Here is a 26,074-nt window from a genome sequence, read left to right on the forward strand (position 1 = left end):
AATGGAGCCGCCGACCCAGGGGAATGACAAGGCACAGCAGCGCCGACCGGAATATAAATATATAGATACTTATATATATATATATCTGGCAATATATAGAGCAGCAGCAATATAGCTGGTGATGTTTCCAACACATCTCTCGCCTCACCCCTGCTGCTCTATAGCTGGCTGTATTTTATATATATATTTCTTTAGTTTTCTTCCCTGCACTATATACTATATGACAAGGGTACCTTTCGCGGGTGAGCGTGTACACATAAAAAAAGGGGGGAAAATGATCAATACCAACCACTACTAGTATATAGTGTGTGTACACCGGCTCACGCGTCCTGTGTACACACATATCTATCTGATGTAGACAGCGGTATATATTGAGAGTTTATACGAGCGGATAAAAAAAGAGAAGAATAAGTCGACGACCGTGAACTTATTCACACGCTCACTCACGAATATTACATCTCGGTTCGCATTGATATACACACGCGCCTATTTCGATCTTTTTTTCTATCTATTATAATATAAGGAAGAAACTGGTGGGGATAATTTTCCGCTCAAAAAATCAAGGGAAAACGATTTGTGTTTCAAAAAAGAAAAATCAATTAATTCAAAAGGATTTCAATTTTCTATATTTGACGCTCAAAAAGGGGAAAAAAATTTCAAATTGGATTGCCATGACGACAATTTTTAGTAAAGTGACAGGGTGATAGACGCGCACACATTTTATATAATATTAAATCAATCAATCAAAGCGTATTTTAAAAGCTCCGGGGTTGGTTTTCTTTATATCTTGTTGATCGAATTAATGACGTAGTGAATTGATTTGCTGATCCACGCTGTGAATTTGCCGGATGAGGTTGGCTTTCTCCACTTGTAGTCGACTGCACTCTTCCTTCAATGAATGGTTATTTAGGACTGGGTTGATTTTTTCCGCCGTCCGGCAACAACAGCAGCAGCGAAATTGCGATAGATAAATCAAATGAAATCAGAGTAAATATAGATAGATGTTGTTATATAAACGTGTAGACTCACGGATTCGATTGGCGAAGGAGAATCGCGTATTGAAATTCCATCCGTGTCCGGCATTCTGGCACGGCTGGGTCGCGTAGTCCAAATCCCTCAATCGCATTCGGTCCACTTCAAGTTTCTTGCAGACGGCGTCCAGCTCCGACTGCAGTCGACTCTTGTCCTGCAAAAGCCTCTCCTTCTGAAGGTTCTTGTTGGCCAGATTTCGGACGGCCTCCGCAATATTTGTCTTTTGTTTTCAAACCCCCCAACGGACGTATTATTACATTTCAAAAAATAAAAGAAACGGCAATTGAACAAGAGCTGCGGTACTACTTGATGGCAAAGTTTAGACAACGCTGTATACATATTTACACAAGAGAGTAGAATGTAAATGAATTGATAGTCAACACAAAAGCAGCACGGGGGCGACTTTGTGCATGGCTATAAATATACGCGCAAACACAATCAAAACGAGTAGAGCGAGAATTGCCCGTTTGCGTAATAGTCCATGTATATTACAGGTGCGTGGGTTTGCTGTCTGTCTGTCTGTGTGTTTACCTGTTCGCCGTAAGAATCCATCGATGCGCAGATAAATGCAGAGGAATAATAACAAAGGGTGATGCTGTATAGCTGCTGCTCTAATAAATTTGTGTAGGACGACGTGTGTTGCTCCTGTTGTGTATCGATTGGATCTGGACCGGCAACTGATTTCTCCAGCTTTTAACAACTATCAAAGAACACACTGAAAGCTCTCTTTGAAGGCAGCCAACGAACCGGAACTGCACGAGTCTCCCCCTCCCACCCCACCCCCACTCTTTTTTTTTTTAAAGCGAATGAAATTTGAACGAATAGTTTGAGCCTCCTGTCTGCTAGCCCACACGTTCCAAGTATTTGGTGAATGTATCTAAACACCAGAGGCTTTTATTACTATTATAACATCACCATCTTTTTAAACTGGTGCACAGTGATTGGGTGTAAAACAAGAGTGCGACGAAGATTCAACTTACAACCACAACACCACAGGAAACAGATCCTCATTCCCGCGTTGTGTTGTTTTACAGCGCCCGGCATCGTCTCCGGTTTCCGCGTTTGTGTTATTATTCCCATCTTGAAATTACAGAGAAAAGCTTCTCCTTTCTTTCTTCTACTCTGAAAGTTTATACTATAACTTCTATATAATAGATCCATCCATTATTTGATGGTGTGGTGAAAAGAAAAGAGAAAAATATTATTGTGATACTCGGCTCGGCATCACGTCTCCCGATTTGTATCGCTCCGTTTCGGGTTACCCGACAGCACGAGCGGTGTAGTACACGCATTGACGACAAGGGGGGAGGAAAAAAAGAAATAAAAGAAAATCGTTTTTTCCTTCTTCTTCTTCTTAGATATTTTCCACTGGTGCGTGTTTCGTTTCAACTAATTGGATTGCTCTGCTTTAGGCCTTTCAAGTTCTTATAAGGAACATTTCTTCCAGTGTAGTTTCTTTTTCCAGTTGCCCAGTCATTGGTCAATTGTATCTCTCTTGTGTACACAGCACAGGCTGAAATAATATCGACTGTGACTGGCCTGTTTGTTGTGTAGTGTATAGACTCGTCTCTGCTGAGCTCTCCTGGACATGTCGACCACTTTGATGTCGTGAATAGATGAGTCTGGACGGGCAGGAGTGCCCGTTTCTCTCTCTATACTGCTGTCTCTATGCGCATTGACTAATTCCAAATGTCCAAGTTTGTAGGACTCGTTAATGAAGCGGCGCAGGCAGCAGCAGGAGCCCAGTGCTGCTGGCCCTCATTATACGCCCGTCTATATTCGCCCGCCGCTGCGACGGGAGAATGACGCGTGTCAAGAGTCGACAATATAAGTTGGGGGACCCAAAGAACGCCCCCCCCCCCCCTCGTGCAGCACTGCCAGGAGGAAGAAGCAGGAGCTATTACTAGCAGTTTCTAGAGCATCAGAGAGTTTGATGGTGGGCGAAGTGAACTGTCCAGCGCCACCGCCATCCCAGCAGTAGACTCACGCGTGTGATGCAAAAGGAGAAAAGCCCAGCAGCAGCAGCAGAGGCTCCTTTCATCTCTTTTCATAGTCCTCACCTTATCGATCGCTGACGAGAAGTTGTCTCTTTTATTTTGATTATTTCCACGAAATTATTCTCCCAACAAATTGAACGTTCACCGTCCGAAATTTGGCCCGGCCAATCGCTCACTTTTGGGATGGAGTTAATCGAGTAGAGATTTATAGTTTATAGATTGCGATGGACGGTGTCATTCATTTAATGCTGAAGGAGTTTGTCCGCCCACGCATCACACAGCTGGATTGAACGCACCTCTTTATCTCTCTCTCTCTTCTGTAGACAAATAAAGGAGCATCAGAGATATTAAAGGGGGGATCGCGGGGATTGCTTTTTTTCGCCTTCTTGCCCGTCAAAACTTTCCTGCCAAGGAGCAGCAAGGAGCTGCTGCCTTTGGAAAAAATAAATAAATAAAGACAAGTTTCAGGATAGGAGCTCTCTCTCTCTCTCATCGCTAGGGAATTCCTATCGTTGCTGCAGTCTATATAGAAGCTCCTTCATCTATTTCCCAACTGATTGTCCTCCTCCTATACACACGGCCCCGCTCGTTTTCTCTCTGCTCTCTCTCGTAGGATATATCACAAAGTCGAAGATGCTCCTGGCTCCTGTGTTAGTAGCAGTAGTAGTTGTGTATAGTCTATAGTATGTTGGTAATTGAAATTCCTGGCAATCTTCGTGTCTAACGCTATAGACGCGGGAGAAAGAGGGAAGAAAAAAAAACCTTGTGAGGGACACATAAGAGCACCGATCCTTCCCCCCTGCTCGTTTCTATCCCTCCCTCCTTTTCTTAGCCAGACGCAAACGTTCTTCCAATTCTCTCTCCCTCTCCTTAATATCATTCGACTATTATATGGTGCTCCTGCTGTATAGTACTTTTCCACCCACCCCACCCCCTCCTTTTTCTCTCTTCCTCCTGCCAAAACAGACAGACAGCAGACGTGTGCGTTCTATATAGTATGCTATGGGGCCCAGCAGCAGTGCTACACACACACATTGGAGCGATATCAACTTGGTATATTAGTCTCCAGAGGGGTTTGCTATATCCAGCCGATGGCTTTCGAGTCTTATAGTTAGAGACACACAACTTTTGGGCGGCTGTAATATGTAGTAGGTCCTTATTATAAAAGCGCTCGATTTCACCCTCTGCCAGTTATCATTATAGTGTGTATAACATCACGTGAAAAAGTGTTGAAACTCGACATTCGATTGGCATCCGGCTCCTGGATTGAGAATCTTTCAGTCTCACAAGGATCGGCGTATATACTGTAGACTTCCAGGAATGTTGCTGGTCTGAGGGGGGAGATGAATCAAAGAGGACGACCAAATCATCATCGTGCCGATGTTGGGCTCAATCATCCCCAAACCGAGTCGTCACGTGGCGCGTTCCTTTTCTATCACGTCAATAACAGGAGCCGCCCCTTCCTTTTTTTCTCTCTTTCTCTGTCGTCCGTGTGTGTGTTATGATATGTCACGATCATCCACCTTCTCTCTCTCGTCCACCCCCCCCCCTCTTTTCATATGGATACAAATGCAGCGGCTATGATTGCGCGATAAAAAAGAGAGAAGAATGACAAAAGGATGTACGTAACGTATTTACGTAAGAAGAAGAAGCGTTTCAATCAATACATAATAATAATACACTCGTGACCGGTTCGTTTTTATCCGAAAGTCTAAAAAAAAAGAGAAAAGAGAAACCCTTTTTTCTCTTTTATTATTTGGGTGTGTCCCCCCCATCTGTCCGTGCCTATTGTTCACGTACAAAACTTTTTTTCCGAGGGAAGGGGGGAGATGGCCATGACGTTTTTGCTGGGCATCCCGAAAATAAATAATAAAAAACGCGTCTGAAAGAGTAGAAGAGTAGAGAGTAGATGAGAAGTTGTATCTCCTTTTTATGATGTCGAGTAATACAGAGCGCCTGTCCGTGTCTACTATATAGAGGAGAGAGAGAGAGAGATAAAGGCGCGCGGTTTAAATCGATGGAGAGGCCATAGGCGATCGTCGGATATAGAGAGTCGTCAATATCTATCTATCTACTCTTTATATGTGTGTGTGTGTGTGTACTTTGGATATATAGTACATAACGACATGGCGAATGGAAAAAAAAGTAAGAAAATCTCTCAAAAGAAAAAGCTCGGGGGGTTCGAGAGCGGGAAGAAAGAGATGGCCGATGATTGCCAATGTTCCACGGCTCTAGACACATTTTTGGTCGATGGCTCTTTGATGTTCGAACTCTGTCTACGTGTAGACACACTGTGAATGTGTGTGCTGTGTGTGATGTTATCGTCCGTTTCGACTTCTTCTTTGTACCTTTGCGTTTCTTTTCATCGTTTTCATCCTCTTTTCCCTTTTTTCTTGGGAGATATATTTCTGGCTCTTTTGTGTCCTGTCGGGATATATATTCACGTTGGAATTTTTTCTTCATCATTTCAGTTGGGCCAGGGACGCTAGAGACCCCAGGAGCAGTCATTAGCCGGAAGAAGTCGGGTTACATATATATTCCGAATCTCTTCTCTATTAAAAGGAACAAAAGCAGCAGCAGTAGCAGCAGCAGAGAAACTGTACATTCATAAAATCCCATTTCTCTAGAAGAGAAAAGGTCTATATAGAGTCGTCGTATACCCTATGCTCTATTTGTTAGATTTAGTTTTGATAATGAGGACTGACGTCACATCGCTCTATAGATGTAGAAGACTACGATTCTAGCGAACTATATATTCTCGCCGTGAAAAAATAATGAAGCGACGACATATGCATTTCTATTTATCAAATGGAGGAAATGTTTGAGAGAAAAAACACACGAACGACGTGACGGGGCACCGGCATCCGCCAAACGAGCCGTCGAGTGTGTCGAGAAAAAAAACCTTGTAGCTAACCGGCGTCCTCGACTGCTGCACCGTGACGTTTATATACCGTAGCACAGTGCTCAGACGGACGGACGAGGAAGTTGAAGTGATTTGAATATATTTAAGAAAGTTTTCTTGACGCTGAGAGAACTGTGAAGAGCGCGCCCAGCAACTTTCCTCTTTCGTTTTTATTCCAGTCGCGAAAACTTGATAATTCTCTTCTGCTTTTTCCCTTAGCTGCTGCTGTACTATACTACTGCTGCTGGGGTGTGTAGACACTAACAACACGGTTCAGGGTCTCTCCATCTTGTTTCATGTTTATCTTGAAGTGGAGGAGCTGGGCGGGCGGGCGGCGACAACTTCAAAAAGTCATCGTGATGATGACAACGTTTCCAACAAAAACTTCCGCCTTTCTTCTTCTTCTTTTTCTCTTGACAGACAGGAGGAAAAAGAATCGATCGATCAACAGAATTTTGATTCTTGTCTCTAAGAGCCTTTGCTCTAATTGGGATGTCTTGTATAGGCGGACTATAAATATGACGATACAAGAAACGCCAGCAGCCTCATCTGCGGGCGTTTGTTGCATTGCATTTATGGATTTCTGTGTCTAGTAGCTACATAGTACAGTCTAGTCGTGTTTGTTTTCCTTTTATTTTTCTGCTGTGGCAGCCGCTTTCCTTCGCACAGCTGTGCGCTCGCCCAGCAGCAGTGGAAGAAGAATAAAGTGTCTAATATAGTACACACAGAGCGCAGGGTTTTGATGTGTTGTGATAGCCCAAGGAGGTACAGACGGGAGCAAAAATGGTGAGAGGGGTTCCTTATTTTCTCGTCGCTTTTGTGTGTAGAGCCAGAAATAAAAGGGGGGCACATGTTACAAGACCACCATCTATATATCCCTCGTCGCAGATATTATATATAGCAAGCCTTGGTGTAGGAGGGGTGGGGGTGGGGAGATGTACTATGTACATTTGTATTCAGGTCGGATGCGATCTTGATGTCGACGCGTGCGGCGCCTTGACAAAATCTTTGGCTGGGGGGGGGGGGGGGAAAGGGGTCGACGTCGGTGGCGTCGGCGGTGAGTCAACGGAGATTGTCGGCGACCCAGGGATTTTGACGGATGTGTCAAAATGCCAAGAAGAAGAACGTGCACAATGCAAACACACACAAAAAAACAAAAGCAACCCAAGACCCCTCTAGCCTGTTTAGTGTCGCAAAGCCCCTTTGGATCTATAAAACATCTTAAATATAGTACACGGCCACTTTTGAATAAATGTTGTAATCCATCCGCATTTCCGCGCTAAATCGATGAAAACATCGCATTTTGCATCTCATTATTGAGGAAAAATTCCTGACGTCTATACACATCGATCGATAAAAAACAGTCTACAACATCCTTAGTTGTATAAAACTCTAATGAAATCAAATTGCGCGCGGGTCCAATAGAAAGAAGAGCGGGAAATTGATCAAAAGTGCGAGCGCTGTTTTCCCTTTATTTTTTTTTTTATTATTTGCCCTTAACTAGATAAGAGCGCAGCAGGAAACTTGCAACTACTCTTGATAGAAGCGGTCGGGACTCGGGTCGTGAAAAAGAAAAAGTTTCGGGTTAGTAATCAGTTGATGGACTGGTCTATTCTCCTGCTGCTGCTGCTGCTGCTGCTGTGTGTATCTCGTCGGATGTGCGCACGTATCAACTCAATAGACGAGAGGGAGAGATGAGCGAAAAGAGGAAAAAAAAAAGGGATGACAGAAATCAATAACGAAAAAAAGTTTCTTTTTTGAAAAAAGGGTTTATTTCTTTTTTTCTTTTTCATTATATAATATCGATCGTCGCTAAATAAAAGTCTCTCTTTTTTTGTCACACAGCAGATAGATATTTAGATATGGTATTTCCTTATATTATCCATTTCTTCGACGTTGTATAATTCCTTGTCTATCAGGATTCCCTTCACCAATCAGATTTCCTTTTTTCTTCCGGCTTTTTCTTTGATCCTGTTTTTTTTTTTTAAATCTTGTTCACTCCTTGACTCGTTGTTATAACTATCTTAGCTCACAAGTCTGGCTAATTTATTAGATTTTCCCCCCTACGGTCGTCTTCGTTCAGAAAAATTCTGTGCATAGACAAACAAGAAATGTCGTACAGTACATCCATCGGGTCACAACTTTTTGGCTGTTGGGATGGAGAGGAAACAGATATCCCTTTTCATTTGTAGCAGCAGCAACCCGACATATACACACACACGTAGTTGGGCAGTGCACTATATATGCAGTACACACACACATGGATGTAGAATAGAGTCGGATGTGGCCATCTTTTATTCAAAAGCTGAGCTGCTGCTGCCACTGCTGGGCTGTATAGTATAGAAGCGACGCTTTGACTACTTGATACATGACGGCCCGCAACGAGACGGACGAATAAAAAAGGGTGGGGGAGGGGGGAGGGAAGAAGAGGCTTTCCGGCCTGGCTTCTTCTTCTTTTCTATTCCGGCGCTCTCTTAATATATATGTATGTACTTTTTTGAAGCTGTCTGTGTGTACAGTATATATATCTACTTGAGATTTATATATGTGGGACGCTCGTCGGTCACGGTTGGTGTGCGGTTTGCATTGGTTTCTATCTCTTTCTCTCTTTCTTTTCTCGTGTGTCAACACATCCATACTCATATATACAGCCGGGCAAAAGGGGGGAGGCAGAGCATTCCAGATTGATATTCTCCTGGCCCGCCGTATCCAATTTCTCCTGATTCTTTCTGATTCGCAGCCGGCCAGCATCCAGGGGGGACGACAACAACAACATCAACAACCGGCGTCACATTTTTCACTGCTGCCACTGGTGCGATAAGGAGAAGCGGAGGATCTCACTAGGGTCAAATTATTATAGAGGGGCTCCTGGAATATCTAACCGATCAAAGCCCCAGCCAGTGGCAGAGTGGGAGCCACACCATTTATTCAAAAAGTTGATGACGTGATCTACACCCTCTCCACCCGTTCTCCCTTTTTTGAGACCAAACCAAATTGAAGACGAGATATACAAAGTTCTTTTTCTTCTTTGGCGTGGGTGTGTGTCCCTGCAGCAGTAGCAGCAAAATTCAGCGCGTACGAAATGCTGAATGAATTCCTAATTAAACGGAGCAGCGGCTCGCAAGAGATCCTCTGCTGCCGTCTACATAGTCGCCCCGCATCTTTTCACATAGATGCCCTGTAGTTGGTGTGTAAATAGTGTACATGGATGTTGTTAATCAAGTTCCTTCGTCATAATTGCCAGCTCCTTTTCTACGTTCAGTACACACACACACGTACAAATTTAGAGATATATTTCTCGTCGTATCTTACAAGCTTTTGAGAGATGTACCCGCCGGCGTTTCTCTCCTGGTACATGTCGACTCAAAAAGCCAATCAAGAAATCAAATCTTGTCCCCAGGAAATGTGGAATCAGATTACATCATCATAGGCGTACACGGAATATAATTTGATTTCTATAGGCTACTAGGGGTAGGTCAATTGACGAGGAATTAGACGCGCCCATTTCAACCCGGGAAAATGAATTTGACGTTCGTTCCGTTTGAGAGCCAGAGAATACAAGGAAGACGATTCGATAGATTCAACTCCGCTCCAATGGTCTTCCTTCCTCCCTGAACCCCAGAATTCAATAATTATAACAATAGGAAATAAAGAAGTAGAAGAGGGGGAAAAGAGAAAAAATGGGGATTTTTTGGGTGATCCTGTTTAATAAAGCCGAGCTCGCGGCTCTTCATGACGTTGTGGAGCGAATTGGCTCATTTGAAAGTCGTCGACTGAATCATCTAGAAACGCGCACAACTAGACAAAAGGGGGTTTCTTCTTTTCTTTTTTTGATTTCCTGTTCTGATATTATGAAGTATTATACAGCCTGGTGATCCTGCCATCATTGATTGGGCGCCAAAGTTCAACTTGAAAGACGGGCTGAGGCTCATCTTCTTTTTCCCCCTTCTCAATTCTCATAGAAAATAAAAAGCGCCGGCTAATTGGATGGGCACGCACACACACAACCGACTTCTATGATATGGCGGGAGGAGCTTTTCAAACATGGCAACTTTGTGTGTTTGTGTGTGCCTTGTAGAGTAGATTTTTCACAAAGCCCCTCCCAACCAAAAAAAGAGACTTTGCGTGGATCTCTAACTGCCGAAATGCGCATACCATAAATCTGATCTCTCTCTCTCTCGGCTGCGCTGTACTGCTCTTGTCTAGATTTTTAGCCCGCAACATCTATTCTACACTGCCTTGTTACGTCAGATATACAGTAGTAGTAGCAGGAACTTTGTGCGCTTGTTATAATGCTACCGGCAAAATAGAAGATGTATCTTGATGAACCGCACGAATGCCCCCCGACATAGTATAGGATATAATACGTAATATCCATGGCCAAATAATAAGAATATCGAACAAAGTTTTCGCTAGCTGGATAAGTTGGGGGGTCACGTCCGTAAACAAATCGAGGCCATACGCCGTCAAATATTTAGACAAGAGCCTATCGTCGTGTGTTATTGTGTTGTCTAACTATATGGGCTAGTAGATCTAATGCCCTGCGGGCTTTAGGCTTTTTTTTTTTCTTTTTTTTCTACATGGCAAGACGGCGTGAATGTGTACACGCCTTTTTTAAATGCCCAGAGTTCATCCGCCGAGAGTTAATACGGCCGCCGCACACGCGGAAGCCGCCGAGGCTCAAAAGTTTTTCGACTCTTGTATAAAAGCACATTTGAAAGGCTTCAAACTATTCCAGCCTGACTTTAATTCTTTTTTTCTTTACGTGTATGTTGTGTGTATATATATACTACGCTTATGCACATCCAGCGATTTTTTTTTCTTTTTTGGGCGAGAGTTGCTGGTTCCCGCACTTGCATGCGGATACATATCCCGGGGTTATAATTTAAGGAACGTGAACTCCCAACCACACCGACACCAGGGAATAAGCTCTGGCGCGTGTTTTCAGAAGATATGGAGATTCTTTCTCTCTCAAGAAGAAAAAAGTTTATTTTAAAAATACAAATAAAAACTAGAATTTTTTTTTGAAATTTATTTATTTCAGTTGCTAGCGCAAACTGCTGGTGCTGAACTGCGCAACTTTTATTTATTTTCGGAAAAATAAAAAAAATCTTCTTTCCGGGAAGTTGTGTGCCGAATTTTACATAAATATATATAGCAGGCGCAGCAGCAGCAGCAGCAGCAGCAGACGCTTTACTGAGAAAGAAGATTCGGTGTATGTATATAAGGCCAGCAGCAGTCAGCGCTCCTTATGTGCTAGGAGCGGCTCGTTTGATTATATCGACGTTGGCATTTTTTCGCCGATTGCCGAATCCGTTTTCCTTCAGCGCCAGAAGTTTCTCTACATGTATAAATATACTCTGTACGCTTATATATATTATATATATATATTTCCCGTATAATATACGCTTCCTGTTGGACGTCGTCATCACACATATAAGACTGGGGGGGTAGGGCGGCGTCGTCTGTTGGCGACAGTTTCGTTATTATCGAGAAAGAAAAGGCATCGCCAGTTTTGATGGCAGTTGAGAGAGAATAGAAGGAGATCCTGTTTTCCACGAATGGGAGGGACAGAATAATAATAGGAGGAGAAACCCTCCTCCTCCTCCTGCTGCAGACACAGTTGAGCCTTTTTGAAAAAGGAAATACGTGAGGGCTACAAACATTTCTATATTATATAGACGGGAGCCAAGTGTTACTAGATGCAGTCTCGAGTTATGTTATAAAAGTGGGAGACTGCCTGTGCTGTCGTTATTTCTTTCTCTCCAATAGAATATCCAAGCCAAAGAGAATAGAAAAAGAGTCTAGGGGTGGGGTGTGGTGTCGCTAATACGGTCGTAGTTGTTAAGGGGTGTGAGACTAGCGGTCATTGTTTCGGTTGCCTAGGCGACAAGACCGCATCATCGACACCGTTCATATCCGGGGCTGGTTGTTTGGGCAACGGATAACATCATCTCTGTTGGGCTTCTACTATATCGTCTCAAATCTCTTTTCTCCATCCGCGTTCGACGATGATATAATTACCTTTTCACGCTAATCTTTTTGTCTCCTTATACGTATATTTTTGTCGCTGGGTGTTGTTGGCAGTCACTTGGGCGATAGATCTATATAGTCCGGATGGGGGGATTATACATGTAAGCAGAGCACGGGCAAATGATTAACGCGCTAATGACGCAAGGGGGGCGATGCGAAGAATCCAGACTGAACTGGAAGGGCGGTGCCAATATCAAATGATTTGGAACATTCTCTCTCTCGACTATAAAATCAGGCTCCCCTATTACTCTGTGCACAACTCCCTCGTGTGTGTCCCCCCAAATGAATCTCGTCGTCTCTTATTGCGCAACTGGGAAAGAAAAAATGTACCGAGAGAAAGAAAAAAACTAAGCGCATTGCGAGCTGGCGACAAAGTGATTTGACTGCCGGCTGTGCTGAGGACGACGGTGACGTCCGTCGTTTCATCGTGGCCGCCGCCCTTTCAATTCCGCTCCTCCGTGTTTTCAAGTGGATTTCAATCCGACCGACGCCGCAGCACACGCTCCCCACCCTCCCTCTCTTCCATTTCGCCTTGATGTTGGACTGCGAAATTGTAGACCAAATAAAACAAAAAGAAGAAAAGCTCGTCGTGATGGGGAGATATTGTCCCCCGAAAAGAACCTCCCCTTTTTACATAAATAGGGGGCACGCCCATCATCACCGACCGACGTCGGTAGACGCGATTATTTGACTGTTTCTCCCCCCATCCACCCCCGACGTCTAATCTTTTCCAACGAGAAATAAAAAAGCCAAAAAGTGGCTTAGACTCATTTTCTCCTGTAGTATAGGGTAGCCTTCCGGTTCCATCCATTGGTTATTTGGCGGAATATTAGGAGCACCAACGGGCCAAGGCTAGCTGCTGATCTCTGGTTGAGGGTGGGGCCACATCATTTCGTCTTTACTGGCAACTTGCCTTCCGTCTCTATAAACTACGAGATTGCGGATATGAGACGCGAAAAAAGAAAAGAAAAGAAAAGAAGAAGCTGCTCTCATGGATGGGCCGGCAGTGTGTATCTAGATGCACACGGATGCTCTCTATATAAGATACATCCAGGCCGTGCTGGAAGTTATCGAACCGCGGCACATCATATCCTTTTTTATTTTTTTTACTATTTGACTCGGACGATCTATATAGAAAAGTCGAAAGAAATTTCGATTTACAGTCGCTGGATCCGACCAACTTGTTAGTGATGGTCGGCTGGAATACACAGCAAGGCCAGCAGCCAAGAGTCTCTCTCTCTCTCCCGGCCACAGCCAAAGACATACGGAGAGACATCGTCGATGACGACGGAAGAAGAAGAAAAAATAAAGTTCCTTCCGGCCTATCCATCTCCGCTGCTCCTATCGATCGATACGCAACTTCTCCAAATTCCTTTTTATTTTATTTTTTCTTTTCAAATCGGAGCCAATTGAAATATTGAGGGGGGGTCTATTTTTGACACTTGGACCCGTTGCTCCCAATGAACGAAATGAGACAGTTCTCCATTATGGATAAAAGGTGGAAATAATAAAAAAAGGAAAAGAAATATTTGAGGTTAGTGCTATACGCTACAGCCAGAGTTGAATACGGTCGGGAATAAATAGACGTCATCACGAACACCAGCTCTCTCTCCTTTCAGGCGAGTTGTGTCATATTACAGCGGGACTATTTTCATTTTTTTTCCCGCGTCTACGATTTCGAACCCGCCGACACCGTTTAGACTCCCGCACTGCCGATGCACACACACACTCGAATAACACCAATCTCCTTTTCTTCTCCTTCTCCCATTTTGAGAGATGTGTGTGTGTGTGTGCATAGAGATACAAATCAAATATCCATTACTCTTATATAACAGGGTCGACTTTTCTCAACAATATTGAACAAAAGGCTCTTCGCCAACAGCACAAGGATCCTCCTAGTTTTTCTTGGTGGAGGGGACTACTGGAAACGATTTATGTACATTTCGAAAACGAATGGGCAAAAGCAGTTTCCCGACCGTCATTTGTGTGTGTACACATGTTATATACGTATATATATATATGATTTCCCCTCTTCCTTGTAGGCTTCTTCTACTGTCATATAAATCTCCTGGCTAAAGTCGTACGTATGAGAGCAAATGGCGAGAATGTTTATTTCATTGTTTATTGTTATTTCGTGTGAAGAATCAATGAGGAGAGAGAGAGAAATGAAGGGACCACACGCGATACACACATACAAATGAAAGGAGAGTCTCTCTATATGTACACACATTCCCTCATCCCCCATCCCCCATTAATAAGTATATGTATATAAATATAGGAATGGGATTATTATGAGTTGTTAGTAATAATAATAATAATAATATGCAATATATACAAGGGTGGGGAAATTGATTAGTAATATTTACCGAGCTGAAAGAAAATATAGAGAAAAGATTACACACAAGTCTTCTTCTTTCGTTATTACACCACGGAGTACATGTACAGTATAAGAAGTAAAAGAGTATAAGATCCACAAGGAGAGAAAAGTGTATTATTATGTAATGAATGATTGGTGAGAGAAAAGATATCGAGCTGCTGCTGGGGGGATATTTACTGCTGCATGATGGGACATATTTATTAACATGTATAACACACATTAGATGGATATATTTTCTCGAGAGTTATATAGCTGCTGCTGGGTGTGTGGGTAAAAGAAAGGGAAAGTTTCGTTATTGATTATTTTACATGTACACATCCAGCGCAACCAATTCCGGACATTCCTCGAATTTTTATTTCGTTTTTTTTTGCGGCGCTTGTTCTATTTGATTCGTCGTTTTTACTTTTAAGTTCTTCCAACAAACAAAAAAATTGTTTTCTTGTCATCAACGACTCGTCCAACAATTCTATAGTGACAAGGCACTGGCAGTTCGATTCTTTGCTTTTCTTCCGTTTGGGCGCTATACAATTCCGCCAACCTCTTTCCTCCTGCTCTCGCTCCAGCTGCTGCTGCTGTGTATTTTTTTGATAGACGAATACGTAAATTTCTAGACAAGAAGAAGAAGAAGAATCAAAAGGAAGGAACTGTTTGTAGAGTTCCTTCAAGAGAGAGTCGCTACTGATTAGCTTGACAGACCCTACCGACTTCTTTTCTTTTCTTTTCTTTCCCTGGAAATTTCTCTCCTGTTTTTAGCACGTGCATCCTGGCCAGCCAGCCATCTCTCCCCCCTCTTCCACTCATCTTCTTCTGCTGCTCCGCGCCCGGACAATCGATTTCCCTTTGCACGGTTGACCGAAAGAGAGACCGAGAGAGGGAGAAACTCACTCACAAATATCTCGAAATATTACGGATGGACGTCGAGCAGCAGTTTTCTATGTACCGCATATAATAACGAGGGTATGGTAGGGTGGTGGTGGTGCTAGGGGGGGGGGGGGGATATAACCCCTTAGCGTGTAGTATATGTACACTCCCTTGTGTTTCTCCATCTCGTCCGCGGAGGAACTTGCATCCGCGACGCCTCCACGGCGGCGGCGACAATTGTATTGATCGGCGCCATGGCAATATAGTGTCGACTGCTTTCGTGTGTACATAGAACAACACGCGGGAAAATAATATTCCGAATTTTTCAAACAAAAACCCCATCAATGAATAAAACCGGTGGCATGAGAGCCTGGATCTTTCAAATAGATTTGTGATGATACGTAAGAGAGATTAGAAAATCAAAATCAAAATCGGTCGATGTTTCTTTTTACAATCGTCGCTCGTAATATAAAAATAGAGCCGTGTCGAATGTGCAGCCTGCTGCTGCTCTTTTCAACAACATACAACAACCCCCCAACTGTAATTTCAGTTTTTGATGTTGGCTGATAGATATGAGAACACGAAACCGGGCGGTTGAGGGGGGAGAGGGTCGTCATCACTTTAATACACAAAAAAAGATAAAAGGGAAATGATGATTTAAGAGAGAGAGAATATAAATTTATTTATAGTGTGTGTATAGAGCGTCGAGAAGATATTCGATCCGACTAGACTCGGCAGCAGCTGCGACGACGAGCAGCTTTTTTGAAAAAACAAATTTTTTTATTTTATTTTACTTTTTTAATAAAATCTATTCACCCTATTATTATGGCCCATAGAGTATTATGTGTGTGTGTGTGTAGATCTGGTTCGCTTGAAATGTTTTAACTCATCCGCTTGAACGATCGCAATGAGGGAGTAGAGGGGGAGATTCTCTGGTTATCTAATCCTGTGGGGGTTGCTGCTGCTGCCGCATAGAAGATCGTTGCGGCTGTTTAAGCGTCGTCAACCATCTTGTTTTCGGTTGTTGTCGTTGTTGTTCGATGTCAATACAATGTACAGTTTTTCAATTCTTTTTCCCCACCGAATCGAAAAAGGTTTTTATATTCGTTTGGTTGTTGTTGTTGTTGTTCTAGTGATTGGGCTCGTTAAATTCACACGACTAGGTGGGTCGTCAAGGAGTTGAGGCCAGCACCAACAGGGCGTCACACGGCCTCTGCCTTAGGGCCATCTAATCCAGCCCGGAGTCGAAAAACGAACGAGTCTAGAACATAATGGATAGAGCGATGGGGAAACGCGATACATCATTGGCTGAATACAACAAGGAGCAAGTTCTCCCCATGTACACAGCCAAAGGATGGAGGAAGGAGGAGGACTGACTCATCAGATCGTTTCCGGAACAGTGGGCAACTGTCGCTGATGGATGAGCTTGTGATGGTGGTGGTGCTGCTGCTGCCTGCCAGCGGTTGTTGTGTAGTTGCTGGTACCACCGACTCCGCCGCTCAAATGATTGCCCAGCGGCAAGGCTCCGGAATAGGCGGATGAAACCGTCTGCTGCTGCTGCTGCTGCGGATGACTGATGGCCGGCTGATGGCAATCGGCGGGTGCCAGGACTCCTCGCGGCGGAGGCAGGGCCAGCAGCAATCGACTCCAGCAGAATCTCCGGTTCCACTCGACCACTTGACTGTGTTTCAACAGCAAGTGCAGGTCCAGGTCGGCGTCGATCTCGCGGACAATCTGCGGTTCCGGCAGCAAAATGATGACGCGGTCCCGACGGGATCGCACCGACCCTCCGCCGCCGACGGCCCCAGCAGACGCCGGTTGCCACGTCGATCTCAGCAAGGAGCGGACGTTGGCTTTGCCCCATTCCGTTTCCACGAAGCTCTTGGTCAGCAGGATGAGGAGCCGGCGGCTGGCCAGGGCCGCCGCCGTCAAGTCCTGGTCGTGATCGGCGATCCGGTGCTGCAGGCACAGCTGGTAGGTCTTGCGCTCCAGCCGGACCAGCGTGTCTTTGAGCAGGACGTCGTCCTTGGCCGAATAGACGACCAGAGCATCGAACGGTTTGCTCTCGGCGCTCTCCTCGTCCTGCTGCTGCTGGTAGCACATCCGCACTCCGCACTGGCTGAAGAGCAGCAGCCGCAACTGGCGGCGGCAGCAGCACAGGCAAATGCCGGCCGACAGGACCACCAGGGCCAGGGAGAATGTGGCGGCCATCAGGAGCCACCAGTCGGCCGGATGGTAGGGACTCAACAGGACCGACGAGCTGTCCGACGTCGGGCAACTTTCGTTGGTGGCCACCAGGATCTGTAAGCCCAGCGGTGAACAGGTGACCGACTCCTGGTCGTCGATGCTGGCCCGGGTCGACTGGAGCCAATCGCGCAGCGGGCGGACGAAATCGCATTGACACGACCAGGGATTGTCGGCCAGCCATAAGGAGCGCAGGTAAGGATTGGCCGTCAACAGCTGGGCAGCGTCGTAGCGCGCCAGCTGGTTGCCGCTGACGTCCAGCACCTGCAAACTTCTCAGGTGACTGAACGTCTTGGCGTGAATAAAAGCAATCCGGTTATTCTGGACGTAGAGCTCGCGCAGGTTCTCCAACGGCTCGAACTCGTAGCCGGACAACTCGGTCAGCTGATTGCGGTCCAGGTGGAGGACCAGCAATCGTTTCAGCCCGCTGAAGGTGTGGTTGTGCAGCGAGACGACGGCCGAGTTGTTGAGCAGCAAAGTCCTCAAGTTCTTCTTGCCGATGAAGGCGTGATTGGTCAGCTGACTCAAATTGTTGCCGTCCAGGTAGACGTCGGTGGCGTCCATCGGGATCCTGGACGGTATGTCGGTCAGCAGGTCACCTCCTCCGCCTCCGCCGGAACAGTCGACGACGTTGGTGGACCACGATTGGTCGTGGTAACAGGAGCAGTTGGTAGGGCAGGTCATTTCGCAGTCGCAGGCGTCGAAATCGCAGCAGTGGCACAGGGCGAAACAGTGGGCCCGGTACGGGCACAGAAAATCGGACGAGGTGGCCTCCACTAGCGGCGTGACTGAGCGTGAACCACGCCCATACGACAGCCGGCAGTAAATCGAGTCCTACATGTATAATTATGGAGATTGTTATTTATCGAACGGTGGTGGCGGAGGCCGGAAGCCGGAGCTCGTTAACTATTTTTTAATGAATTGATGAATTAAAAAACAGAACGGGAGAGACTTACCAAATCCATGGCACGTGGGTATTGGCCGGCATTGTTGAGTGCGTTGATCCTTTGGAGCCATTCCCTGCGTCGTTTAATAAATCAAGGCGTCATTTGCATTTCGATCCTTACTCAAATAGTTGTGACACACATTCAACGTCCCCCCCTTCACTATTCTAATTGGGCCGCCGGGCTCTCCACAAAAGAATAAGTATATCCCCTGCAGCCCCCTCCTCCCAGGAACAAAGTCAAATGAAAATGAATCGTTTCCTCCTCCTCCCGCGGTGCAACTATATGGGTGCGGCTCCTGCCGGCCGGGATCGACTCCTCGAGACTTTATTGATTGATCAGAGCTTGATTGATGACTATAAAAGACTCTATTTCTTTTCTCATTCGTTGTGGATATAAAGGAAGAAGGAAGAAAAAAGTAGCTTTGAAACAGGTCAAGGATTATATAAGTTCGGGCCGATGGAATATAAGGAGCTGATGGTACAGCCAAGGAGCAGCAGCTTGGTGGTATATATCGAATCCTATTCTCAGGGATATAGCTCGGGCCAAATGAACGACGGGTATAGTAGTATAGTAGGATGGCGACCCAATCTTATATTGCCCGTCTATATAGACGACGGCCTCTTTTTTCTCTCGACTCTCTCTATCGCCGGCCGTAAAGCTCCTTTTTTTTGTGTCGGGCTGGACAGGAGCTTGGCATATATACACTATATATAAATATACGAGCAGAGGCTTTTCTTTTATGAAGTGGCTTGTGTGCCACAGGAATTAGGGGGCCTCCTTCAGGATTGACTGGGCGATTCATCAGTGGATCGAGTAGAGAAAATAAAAGGAATCAAAATGTAGTACATCTTAAAAAAGGAAAAAAAAAGGAACAAGTTTCTCTATTCTTTATTCTTTTGTGTTTGATTAGGTTTTGGGGTCTTTGTTTTCATGTTCCATTTCTTTTTATTTTATAAGTCGATTTTGAATCATTTTAACTATCGATATCTTATTGGGCATGGCTTATGCTAATTAGAAGATTAATTTCGTCTGCTTTCCTTTTCTTTAAACGTTTCGAAAAATAGACGAAGATTATCTGGTGTCGCGACTGTTTATAGAATCACTTGATACACTCTCCATGCTGTTCAGCAGGTAAACAAAACTAAAAATACAAATAGAATAACTATGGGAGCTTAAATTAAAAAGAAGAGTTAAATCTGTTCTAAACTTGTGAAATCTAAGTTCCTGATTAGCATTTGTCATGTAAGCACCCTGTCGATGCATGGTAGTTTGTTTGTACTATATGTCACCTTTTCTTTGTGCAGATTTGAAACTTGAGGATGACCACAAGATATGCCAGTTTGGCTTGTGCTGATTTATTGACCAGTCATCAGCATCAATCTTATTATCATCGCTTTGGTAATGAAATTCTTTACAATTTTGCCTGTGACCTGCTAGGTAACTTAATGATGCACATGACTTGCACATGTGCAGTGTGTTACATGTAAACCTTTTATATTCTCCCATTTATCAAAAATTTTGGTTTACCCGCTATCTCATTTTCAGCTTTTCGTTAGTTATTGTTTCTGTCAATATTTTTATTCGTAAACCCATTTTAAAATTTTTAATTTAGATAAACAGCATCCCTCTTGGTTGAAGAAACTTCTAATGACGGCGTTACCGGATCTTTCACTTTCTTTAAATCCCCTTTCTCCTCGTGTACACTCATGTGAGTGTGGGTGTTATTAGACCCGTACGAGTCTGAGCCCCAGCATTTTCCTATCCCGCCTGGTGGATTCAACTCTTCAGCGAATGGAGCACTTTTGGATGCCTGGCCGTGAATTTCCCAGGCTTAAAGGTAGGACAAACGTTTCTCTCTATTCTTCCTTTGGCGTTGATTATAAATCTTTAAGGCCTACGATTATTTATGAGCTAGGCTGTTGACTGTTTTCTCTTGCCGTTTTTGTTAACTCAGTCAGGGTTCATTAAATAACTCATTCGTTAGAAGAACTCTGCACATCAGGCCTGTACGTCACAACTTACGTCTTTGGGTCGCAAATATTTTAACTTTAAACACTTGAAGCAAAGTGCCACTAGAGAAAGGGACGTGCCGCCACACCTCCTCGTTATCGACCTAAAATTTCACTTGATCGGATTTTTAAGTTGAAACTCTTTTATATAGGCCCACACACAAAGCAGAGCGAGGGCGGGTCACTATTGAGTGAGAATGGGGCTACAGCTAAGGATCGATGAAAACACAACTGGGGAGGAAAGGGACGTGTACACAATTTCGTGTGTGTGTGTGTGACAGTCAGTTGGCTTGACAGAGAGAACGACGACAGCTGAGAGAGAGTCGACAGATTCTTCAATTGTTGGTTGGCGATCGATATTCCATCTAGAGATGTTCCCTTAACATTTCCCTATTGTTCTCTGCTCTTTCTCATCTCCTTCCTCATCTTTTTGTCAAATTTGATGATTTCCCTTTTTTGCTCTCTCTCTCCGCCTCCTTGTTTGTATCTTTTTTCCTCGACGCCTCGATGGATTTCTTTTTCCCAGGGCCTAGATACTTTTTGCCCCCGACCCAACGGAGGAGGCCCATATATATTTTTAGTCTATCGAGCGAGAGGGGAAACAAAAGAACCGGAGCCTCATACTGTCGAAAATGAAATAGACAATTTTCTCCTCTCTCTTTTCTTTTCTTCTTTCTTCTACCCTTTTTCTTCCGTCATCCGGACAAAAGCTCCGGGGCCTATTATATATAGAGTCGACCGTGAATGTTGGGAGTCCAAATAAGAAGCTTATACAATCGCCCAGTGTGTACACACACACACGCTCGCTTGCAGAGAGAGAGAGAGAGAGAAAAGAGCCATATATACCCTGTTTTTCTTCCTTTCTTCTTCTTTTTGTTACTACAGTCAACTTAAAGATGAAGAAGAAAAAAGTCCGGCCACTCCGGAGCTTAGAGTTTCAAGTTTCGTGGCATCATGTTCCACGTCCAGTCCATAGCAAAAGAGCCCAGTCTTTTCTCCAGTTTGGCAAGTGAGAGAGAGAGAGATACAGAAGGGTCTTCTCAAGTTACTGGACTTGGGGGGAAAACTATCGCGTGCGCCGCCCAGGGAAAAAGACACACAGGGAGGGAGTCAAGTTGCACGGTCCGTCTTTGGTCCAGCAATGGGGAAGGTAAACTTTTTTTTTTAGAAATGGGCAGGGCCGGTGACTGTTAATTCGTGATTTCGCCTAATGAGCGCTTAATGGTAGTTCTACTTACATGTCGCAATCGCACTGGAACGGGTTGCCGCCCAGGTAGAATTCCGGCAGGACCTGGACATCGGGGCTGAGTCGCAGGGCGTTGAGGTTGAGCGTCACCAGCTGGTTGCCGTAGAGGTCCACTCGGCTGAGATTGGCCTTGTCGGCGAACGTGTTGGGCTCGACGACGCTGATTTGGTTGTCGCTGAGCGTCGCCACCCGCAGGCCGTGCGGAAGCGACGAGGCTCCGATGGAAGCGATCCGGTTGTAACTGGCGTCCAGCGTCTCCAACTTGAGGTGGCTCTCCAGTCGCAGGTAGTTGCCCAGCTCTTCGATCTGGTTCTTGTGCAGGTCCAGCCACTGAAGCCCAGTGGGCAGGAGGGCGTAGTCGAACCAGCGCAGGTCGTTGTCCGACACGTTCAGCCGCGTCAGGTGCGGAAGATTCTGGACGACGTGCTCCAAGCTGCTCAGGTTGTTGCCGTTGAGGAACAGCGTCTCCAATCCCGTCAGCCCGTCCAGGGCTCCTCGCTCCAGCGTCTGCAGCGACGAGTGCGACAGGTCCAGACTCTTGAGCAGACCCAGCGGCGGAAGCGAAGCCGCCCGGATGGTCTTGATTTGGTTGCCCGACAGCCGCAGGTGGTGGAGATTTTTCAATCCGCGCAGGGACGTGGCGTTGATGAAGCGGATGCGGTTGTGCGACAAGTCCAGGGTCTTGAGGAGCGTCAGGGTCTTGAAGGAGGACGGCAGTCGTTCCAGCCGATTCTCCTGCAGGTGCAGCTCCTCCAGGTTGGAGCAGTTGCGGAAAGTTTCGGCGTCCAGGCCGACCAGTGAGTTGCCGTTGAGTCTCAGCTGGTTGAGGACCAGCAAACCGTTAAAGTAGTGGCTCTCGATGAAGGCCAACTTGTTGTCGGACAAGTCGAGCGTGTGCAAATTGCTCAGCGAAGCGAATGAGCCGGACTCGACGGCTTCGATGGCGTTCGAGTCGAGTTTCAGGACCTGCAAACTGTACAGGTCCTTGAACAGCGGGCGGCGGATGCGGCCGATTTGGTTGTGGGACAGGTCCAGCACCACCAGACGGACCAGGTTGTCGAAGAGGCTGCCGTTGGCCAGCGTCAGTCGGTTCCAGGCCAACTGCAGCACTTCCAGGTGTCGCTGGGAAGCCAATGCGCCGGCCGGCAGGACGGACAAGGTGTTGTTGCTCAAGTTGAGCTCCTTCAGAGCGGCCGTCGACGTCAGGAAGGTTTCCGGTAGCCTCTCCACTTGGTTGACGGACAGGTCCAGTTGCTCCAGCTGCTCCAGGGGACCCAGAGCCTCGTCGTCCAGCTGCTGGATCTTGTTGTGGTCCAGTTTGAGGATGCGCAAGTGACGCAGGGCAGCCACTCCGCGGCCTGTCAGCGCCGCCAGTTGATTGTAGGAGGCGTCCAGCGTCGTCAGGGGGGTCGGGCAATACGCCGGTGGCGTTGGAGTTGAACTGGTCGTCGCCGCCGTCGTCGTTGTAGTGGAAGTTTCCGTCTCGATGGCGGCGGCCTCAAAGTTCAATCCCAAATCGTTGAGATCGGCCAGTCGGTTGTGACTGACGTTCAGAAATTGGAGGCTGGTCAGATCGCAGAAGAGCTGGCGCCGAAACGATTGGATGTTGTTGCGGCTGAGATCCAGCCGTTCCAGTTGGGCAACGTCGTGAGCTAAGCTGTCGCGACTCAGGTCGAGATTCATGGCCGGCCAGACGTCGTTGTGCGAGCGAATGGCCAACGATCGAAGATCGCGCAGTCCATGGAAGACGCCGCGGACCAGCTGGCCCAGCTTGCAGTAATCGATGGCCAGTTGTCGCAGATGGTGCAAATGGCTGAAACTGTGCGGATGCAGAAAGCTGCGACCAACACCCAACATACACAAAACCATTAAATTTTGATTGATTCGCAAGAGAGGCCACACACCCACACATCAAAAAGGCCTTTTAATCAATAAATCAGAGAGCTCGTTGCTGCTGCTGCTGCCGGAAGGTTTATTTGTCTTCATATACAAATGGCTGCAGCGGCGGCAGCAGCAGCAACGATTGAATTGCCAATCATCAAATGACGATCGATCAATAAAGTTAGGCGGGAAAATTGAATTATTTCGACGACGAAATTGAAAGGGCGGGTCTTTTTTGGAAAATAAAAGAAAATGGGTAATTGAATGTGTTGTACAATGGACGTTTTGTGTTGCTGGATTACCTTTGGTAGAGGAGCGAGTCGCTGCATTCGATGGTGAGCGAGGCCGTGTGCTCCCGCGGCACGACCGAGAAATTGGTCTGATCGAATTGACTGTTGATGGTGCGGAGTCGGCAGTGAAGTGCCACGTCGTTAGGGCCGGCGACTCCGGCCATTGGCAGCAACGCCGAATGACCCGATGATCCTCCTCCGTTCCCATCGCTTGACGTCGCCATCGACGACGACATGGACGACGTTGACGAAGTGGATAATGACGAATTCATCATCGTCCATTGGCAATCGGACGGCGCCTCGTAATGGAAACCGGCCCGGCACAATGCGAATTGCGTCGTCAGTAGTAGGAAAAGGACGGATAAAACATTGGCGGCGTTATTTATCGGCCGGCTCCGTTTCATCCCCATCATGGCCGCCATTTATATATATCCTCCCTTTTCTTTTGATTCCTTTTCTTGTATTTTGACTTGTTCCCGGATGATTCCCCACACTCGCACAGCTAAGAGATCGGGCACTGCACAATTGGAAGGAGGAAAGAAAAAGCCGGGCGAGTTGTATGGTACGTCTCTGAATGGGCAGCAGCAGCCTAGGAAGCACTTTGGAATTCTTCTTGTCTCGTCGTCGTCGTCCTTGTCTGACTTCTTTTCAAAAGTTGAAAACGTGAATTATGACGCCGATTTATCACAGCCAAAGGATCTTTACTTCGTTTTTTTATTTTTTTTTACCGTATGGTGGGTGGTACTAGATAGTTTTTCTTTTTTCCTTTTGTCGTTTATTTTGGATATTCCGTCGTATTTTATAATTCTTTTGTGAACGTCCTCGACAGAAAAGTTTTTTATTTTTATTTTTTTCCGGATTATAGTTAAGTATATCGGATGGGATCTAGGCGACACGGTCCCATTAAACTGACATCTGCACCGTTTGGTCTCTAAAGAATAAAAAAGGGGGGGGGACCCTGGACTGTTTAGTGGAAAAATCTAACCAGAGGGGGGGTCACACATACACATACACAACACACAGCTTTTTCTTTTTTCCGCTCACTCACTGTGCAGAGGTTCTTTCGGCTATTGAATTTCACACGACAATGGGCACCGGCAGAAGAAGAAGAAGAAGAGGCCTCAGCCGTTGGTTGTTGTGGGCTCAGCTCTCGGACGAATAATCAAGTGAAGGGATGCAGCAGTGGTGGCCATTTCCGAAAAGAATAACGAAACTTCCACTTTTTCTTTCGGTTGAAAAACAACAACAACACACGATCCGGTCATCAGCAATTTCCCAACGCCGTGATAATTACAGGCAACAGCACACCGAACACACACACACAGCCCTCAACCAACACTGGTCGGTTGGTCTGGAGAGAGAGAAAAAACAAGAAAAAAACAAACACTGCCACGCACAAACAACAATCATCAAGACACCCGCAAACTTGAAACCCCCAAAAAAATTCGAACGAGAGTCTCAGAAAGGGAATGTCGGTCGTGAATCACGAAACACACAGCGGCTGATGAGTTGTGTGCGTGTGTAGATTATTTTTCTTTCTTTCCCTGGGAAGAAGAAGAAGAATCGAAAAAAAAAGTTTTCTGGGTGGGATGAGACTGACACACACACACACACGTCTATCACCGACTATAGCGGCAGAAGGAATGAGAGAGATCCGTCCAGCCACGGTGACTTCATAACACACATACACACACACGGGCTGGGGGCTTTCCAGTACGTACCCAGTGTTTTCGGCGCAGACTGGATGGAGTTCCCTTTTTATCGACGAGAGAGAGAGAGTCTCTGGCCCTCCTCCTCCTCCCTGTACACACAATCCCCCGAAGAGAGAGATGGTTGGGGGGGGATTTTCAAAGCTCTTTATTCTTCTTCTTCTTCTTCCTTTTTTTTCTGTGTGTGTTGTTAACTGTGAGGGCCGTCTAAGAGCAGAGCTCGGACCCCCCGCTGCTGAACAATACACGGGCCGCGCTATATAGTACAGGCTCGTGTATTTATGTATACGAATGGCTTTTTAGATTGTCCACGGCGAAAGAAGAAGCAAAAATATCTGTCAACTTTTTATTCTTTTTCCAAAGACGGGACAGCATTTTAGTTCGGGAACGTGGAAACTTTTCGATCTCTTGTTATTTGGGAGAGATTGAAAAAAAAAAGGCGACACACACAAGTTTTGTTGGGGTGGGAGCTATAAAGCTACTGCTGTGGACGTTAGGCCATTTCTCTCTCTTCTTTGTTAACACTGGGAGAAGAATCCCGCGCGC

General features: G+C 45.8%; 2 protein-coding genes and 1 long non-coding RNA gene across 3 annotated transcripts; 1 reads left to right on the top strand and 2 right to left on the bottom strand.

Moving 5' to 3' along the window:
* Positions 1-639: 639 nt before the first annotated feature.
* LOC124314489 lies at positions 640-1,691 on the bottom strand. The gene is made up of 3 exons (XM_046779706.1): positions 1,564-1,691; positions 1,030-1,252; positions 640-912 (listed from the first exon to the last, which is right to left on the bottom strand). Exons 1-3 carry the CDS (start codon positions 1,582-1,584, stop codon positions 800-802), a joined length of 357 nt encoding a protein of 118 aa, XP_046635662.1. The 5' UTR covers positions 1,585-1,691; the 3' UTR covers positions 640-799.
* A 13,053-nt stretch (positions 1,692-14,744) lies between these two features.
* Positions 14,745-25,818, bottom strand: LOC124314398 (toll-like receptor 6). Its single transcript, XM_046779530.1, has 4 exons — positions 23,832-25,818; positions 21,641-23,485; positions 18,403-18,466; positions 14,745-18,280 (listed from the first exon to the last, which is right to left on the bottom strand). The coding sequence occupies exons 1-4, from the start codon at positions 24,239-24,241 to the stop codon at positions 16,583-16,585; spliced, it is 4,017 nt and encodes a 1,338-aa protein (XP_046635486.1). The 5' UTR covers positions 24,242-25,818; the 3' UTR covers positions 14,745-16,582.
* On the top strand, positions 19,491-20,713 carry LOC124314515. The gene is made up of 3 exons (XR_006911274.1): positions 19,491-19,524; positions 19,698-19,791; positions 20,006-20,713. It is a non-coding gene; the product is annotated as an uncharacterized LOC124314515 (long non-coding RNA).
* Positions 25,819-26,074: the final 256 nt, after the last annotated feature.

The sequence above is a fragment of the Daphnia pulicaria genome, chromosome 10, assembly GCF_021234035.1.
Source record: "Daphnia pulicaria isolate SC F1-1A chromosome 10, SC_F0-13Bv2, whole genome shotgun sequence".
NCBI lineage: Eukaryota > Metazoa > Arthropoda > Branchiopoda > Diplostraca > Daphniidae > Daphnia > Daphnia pulicaria.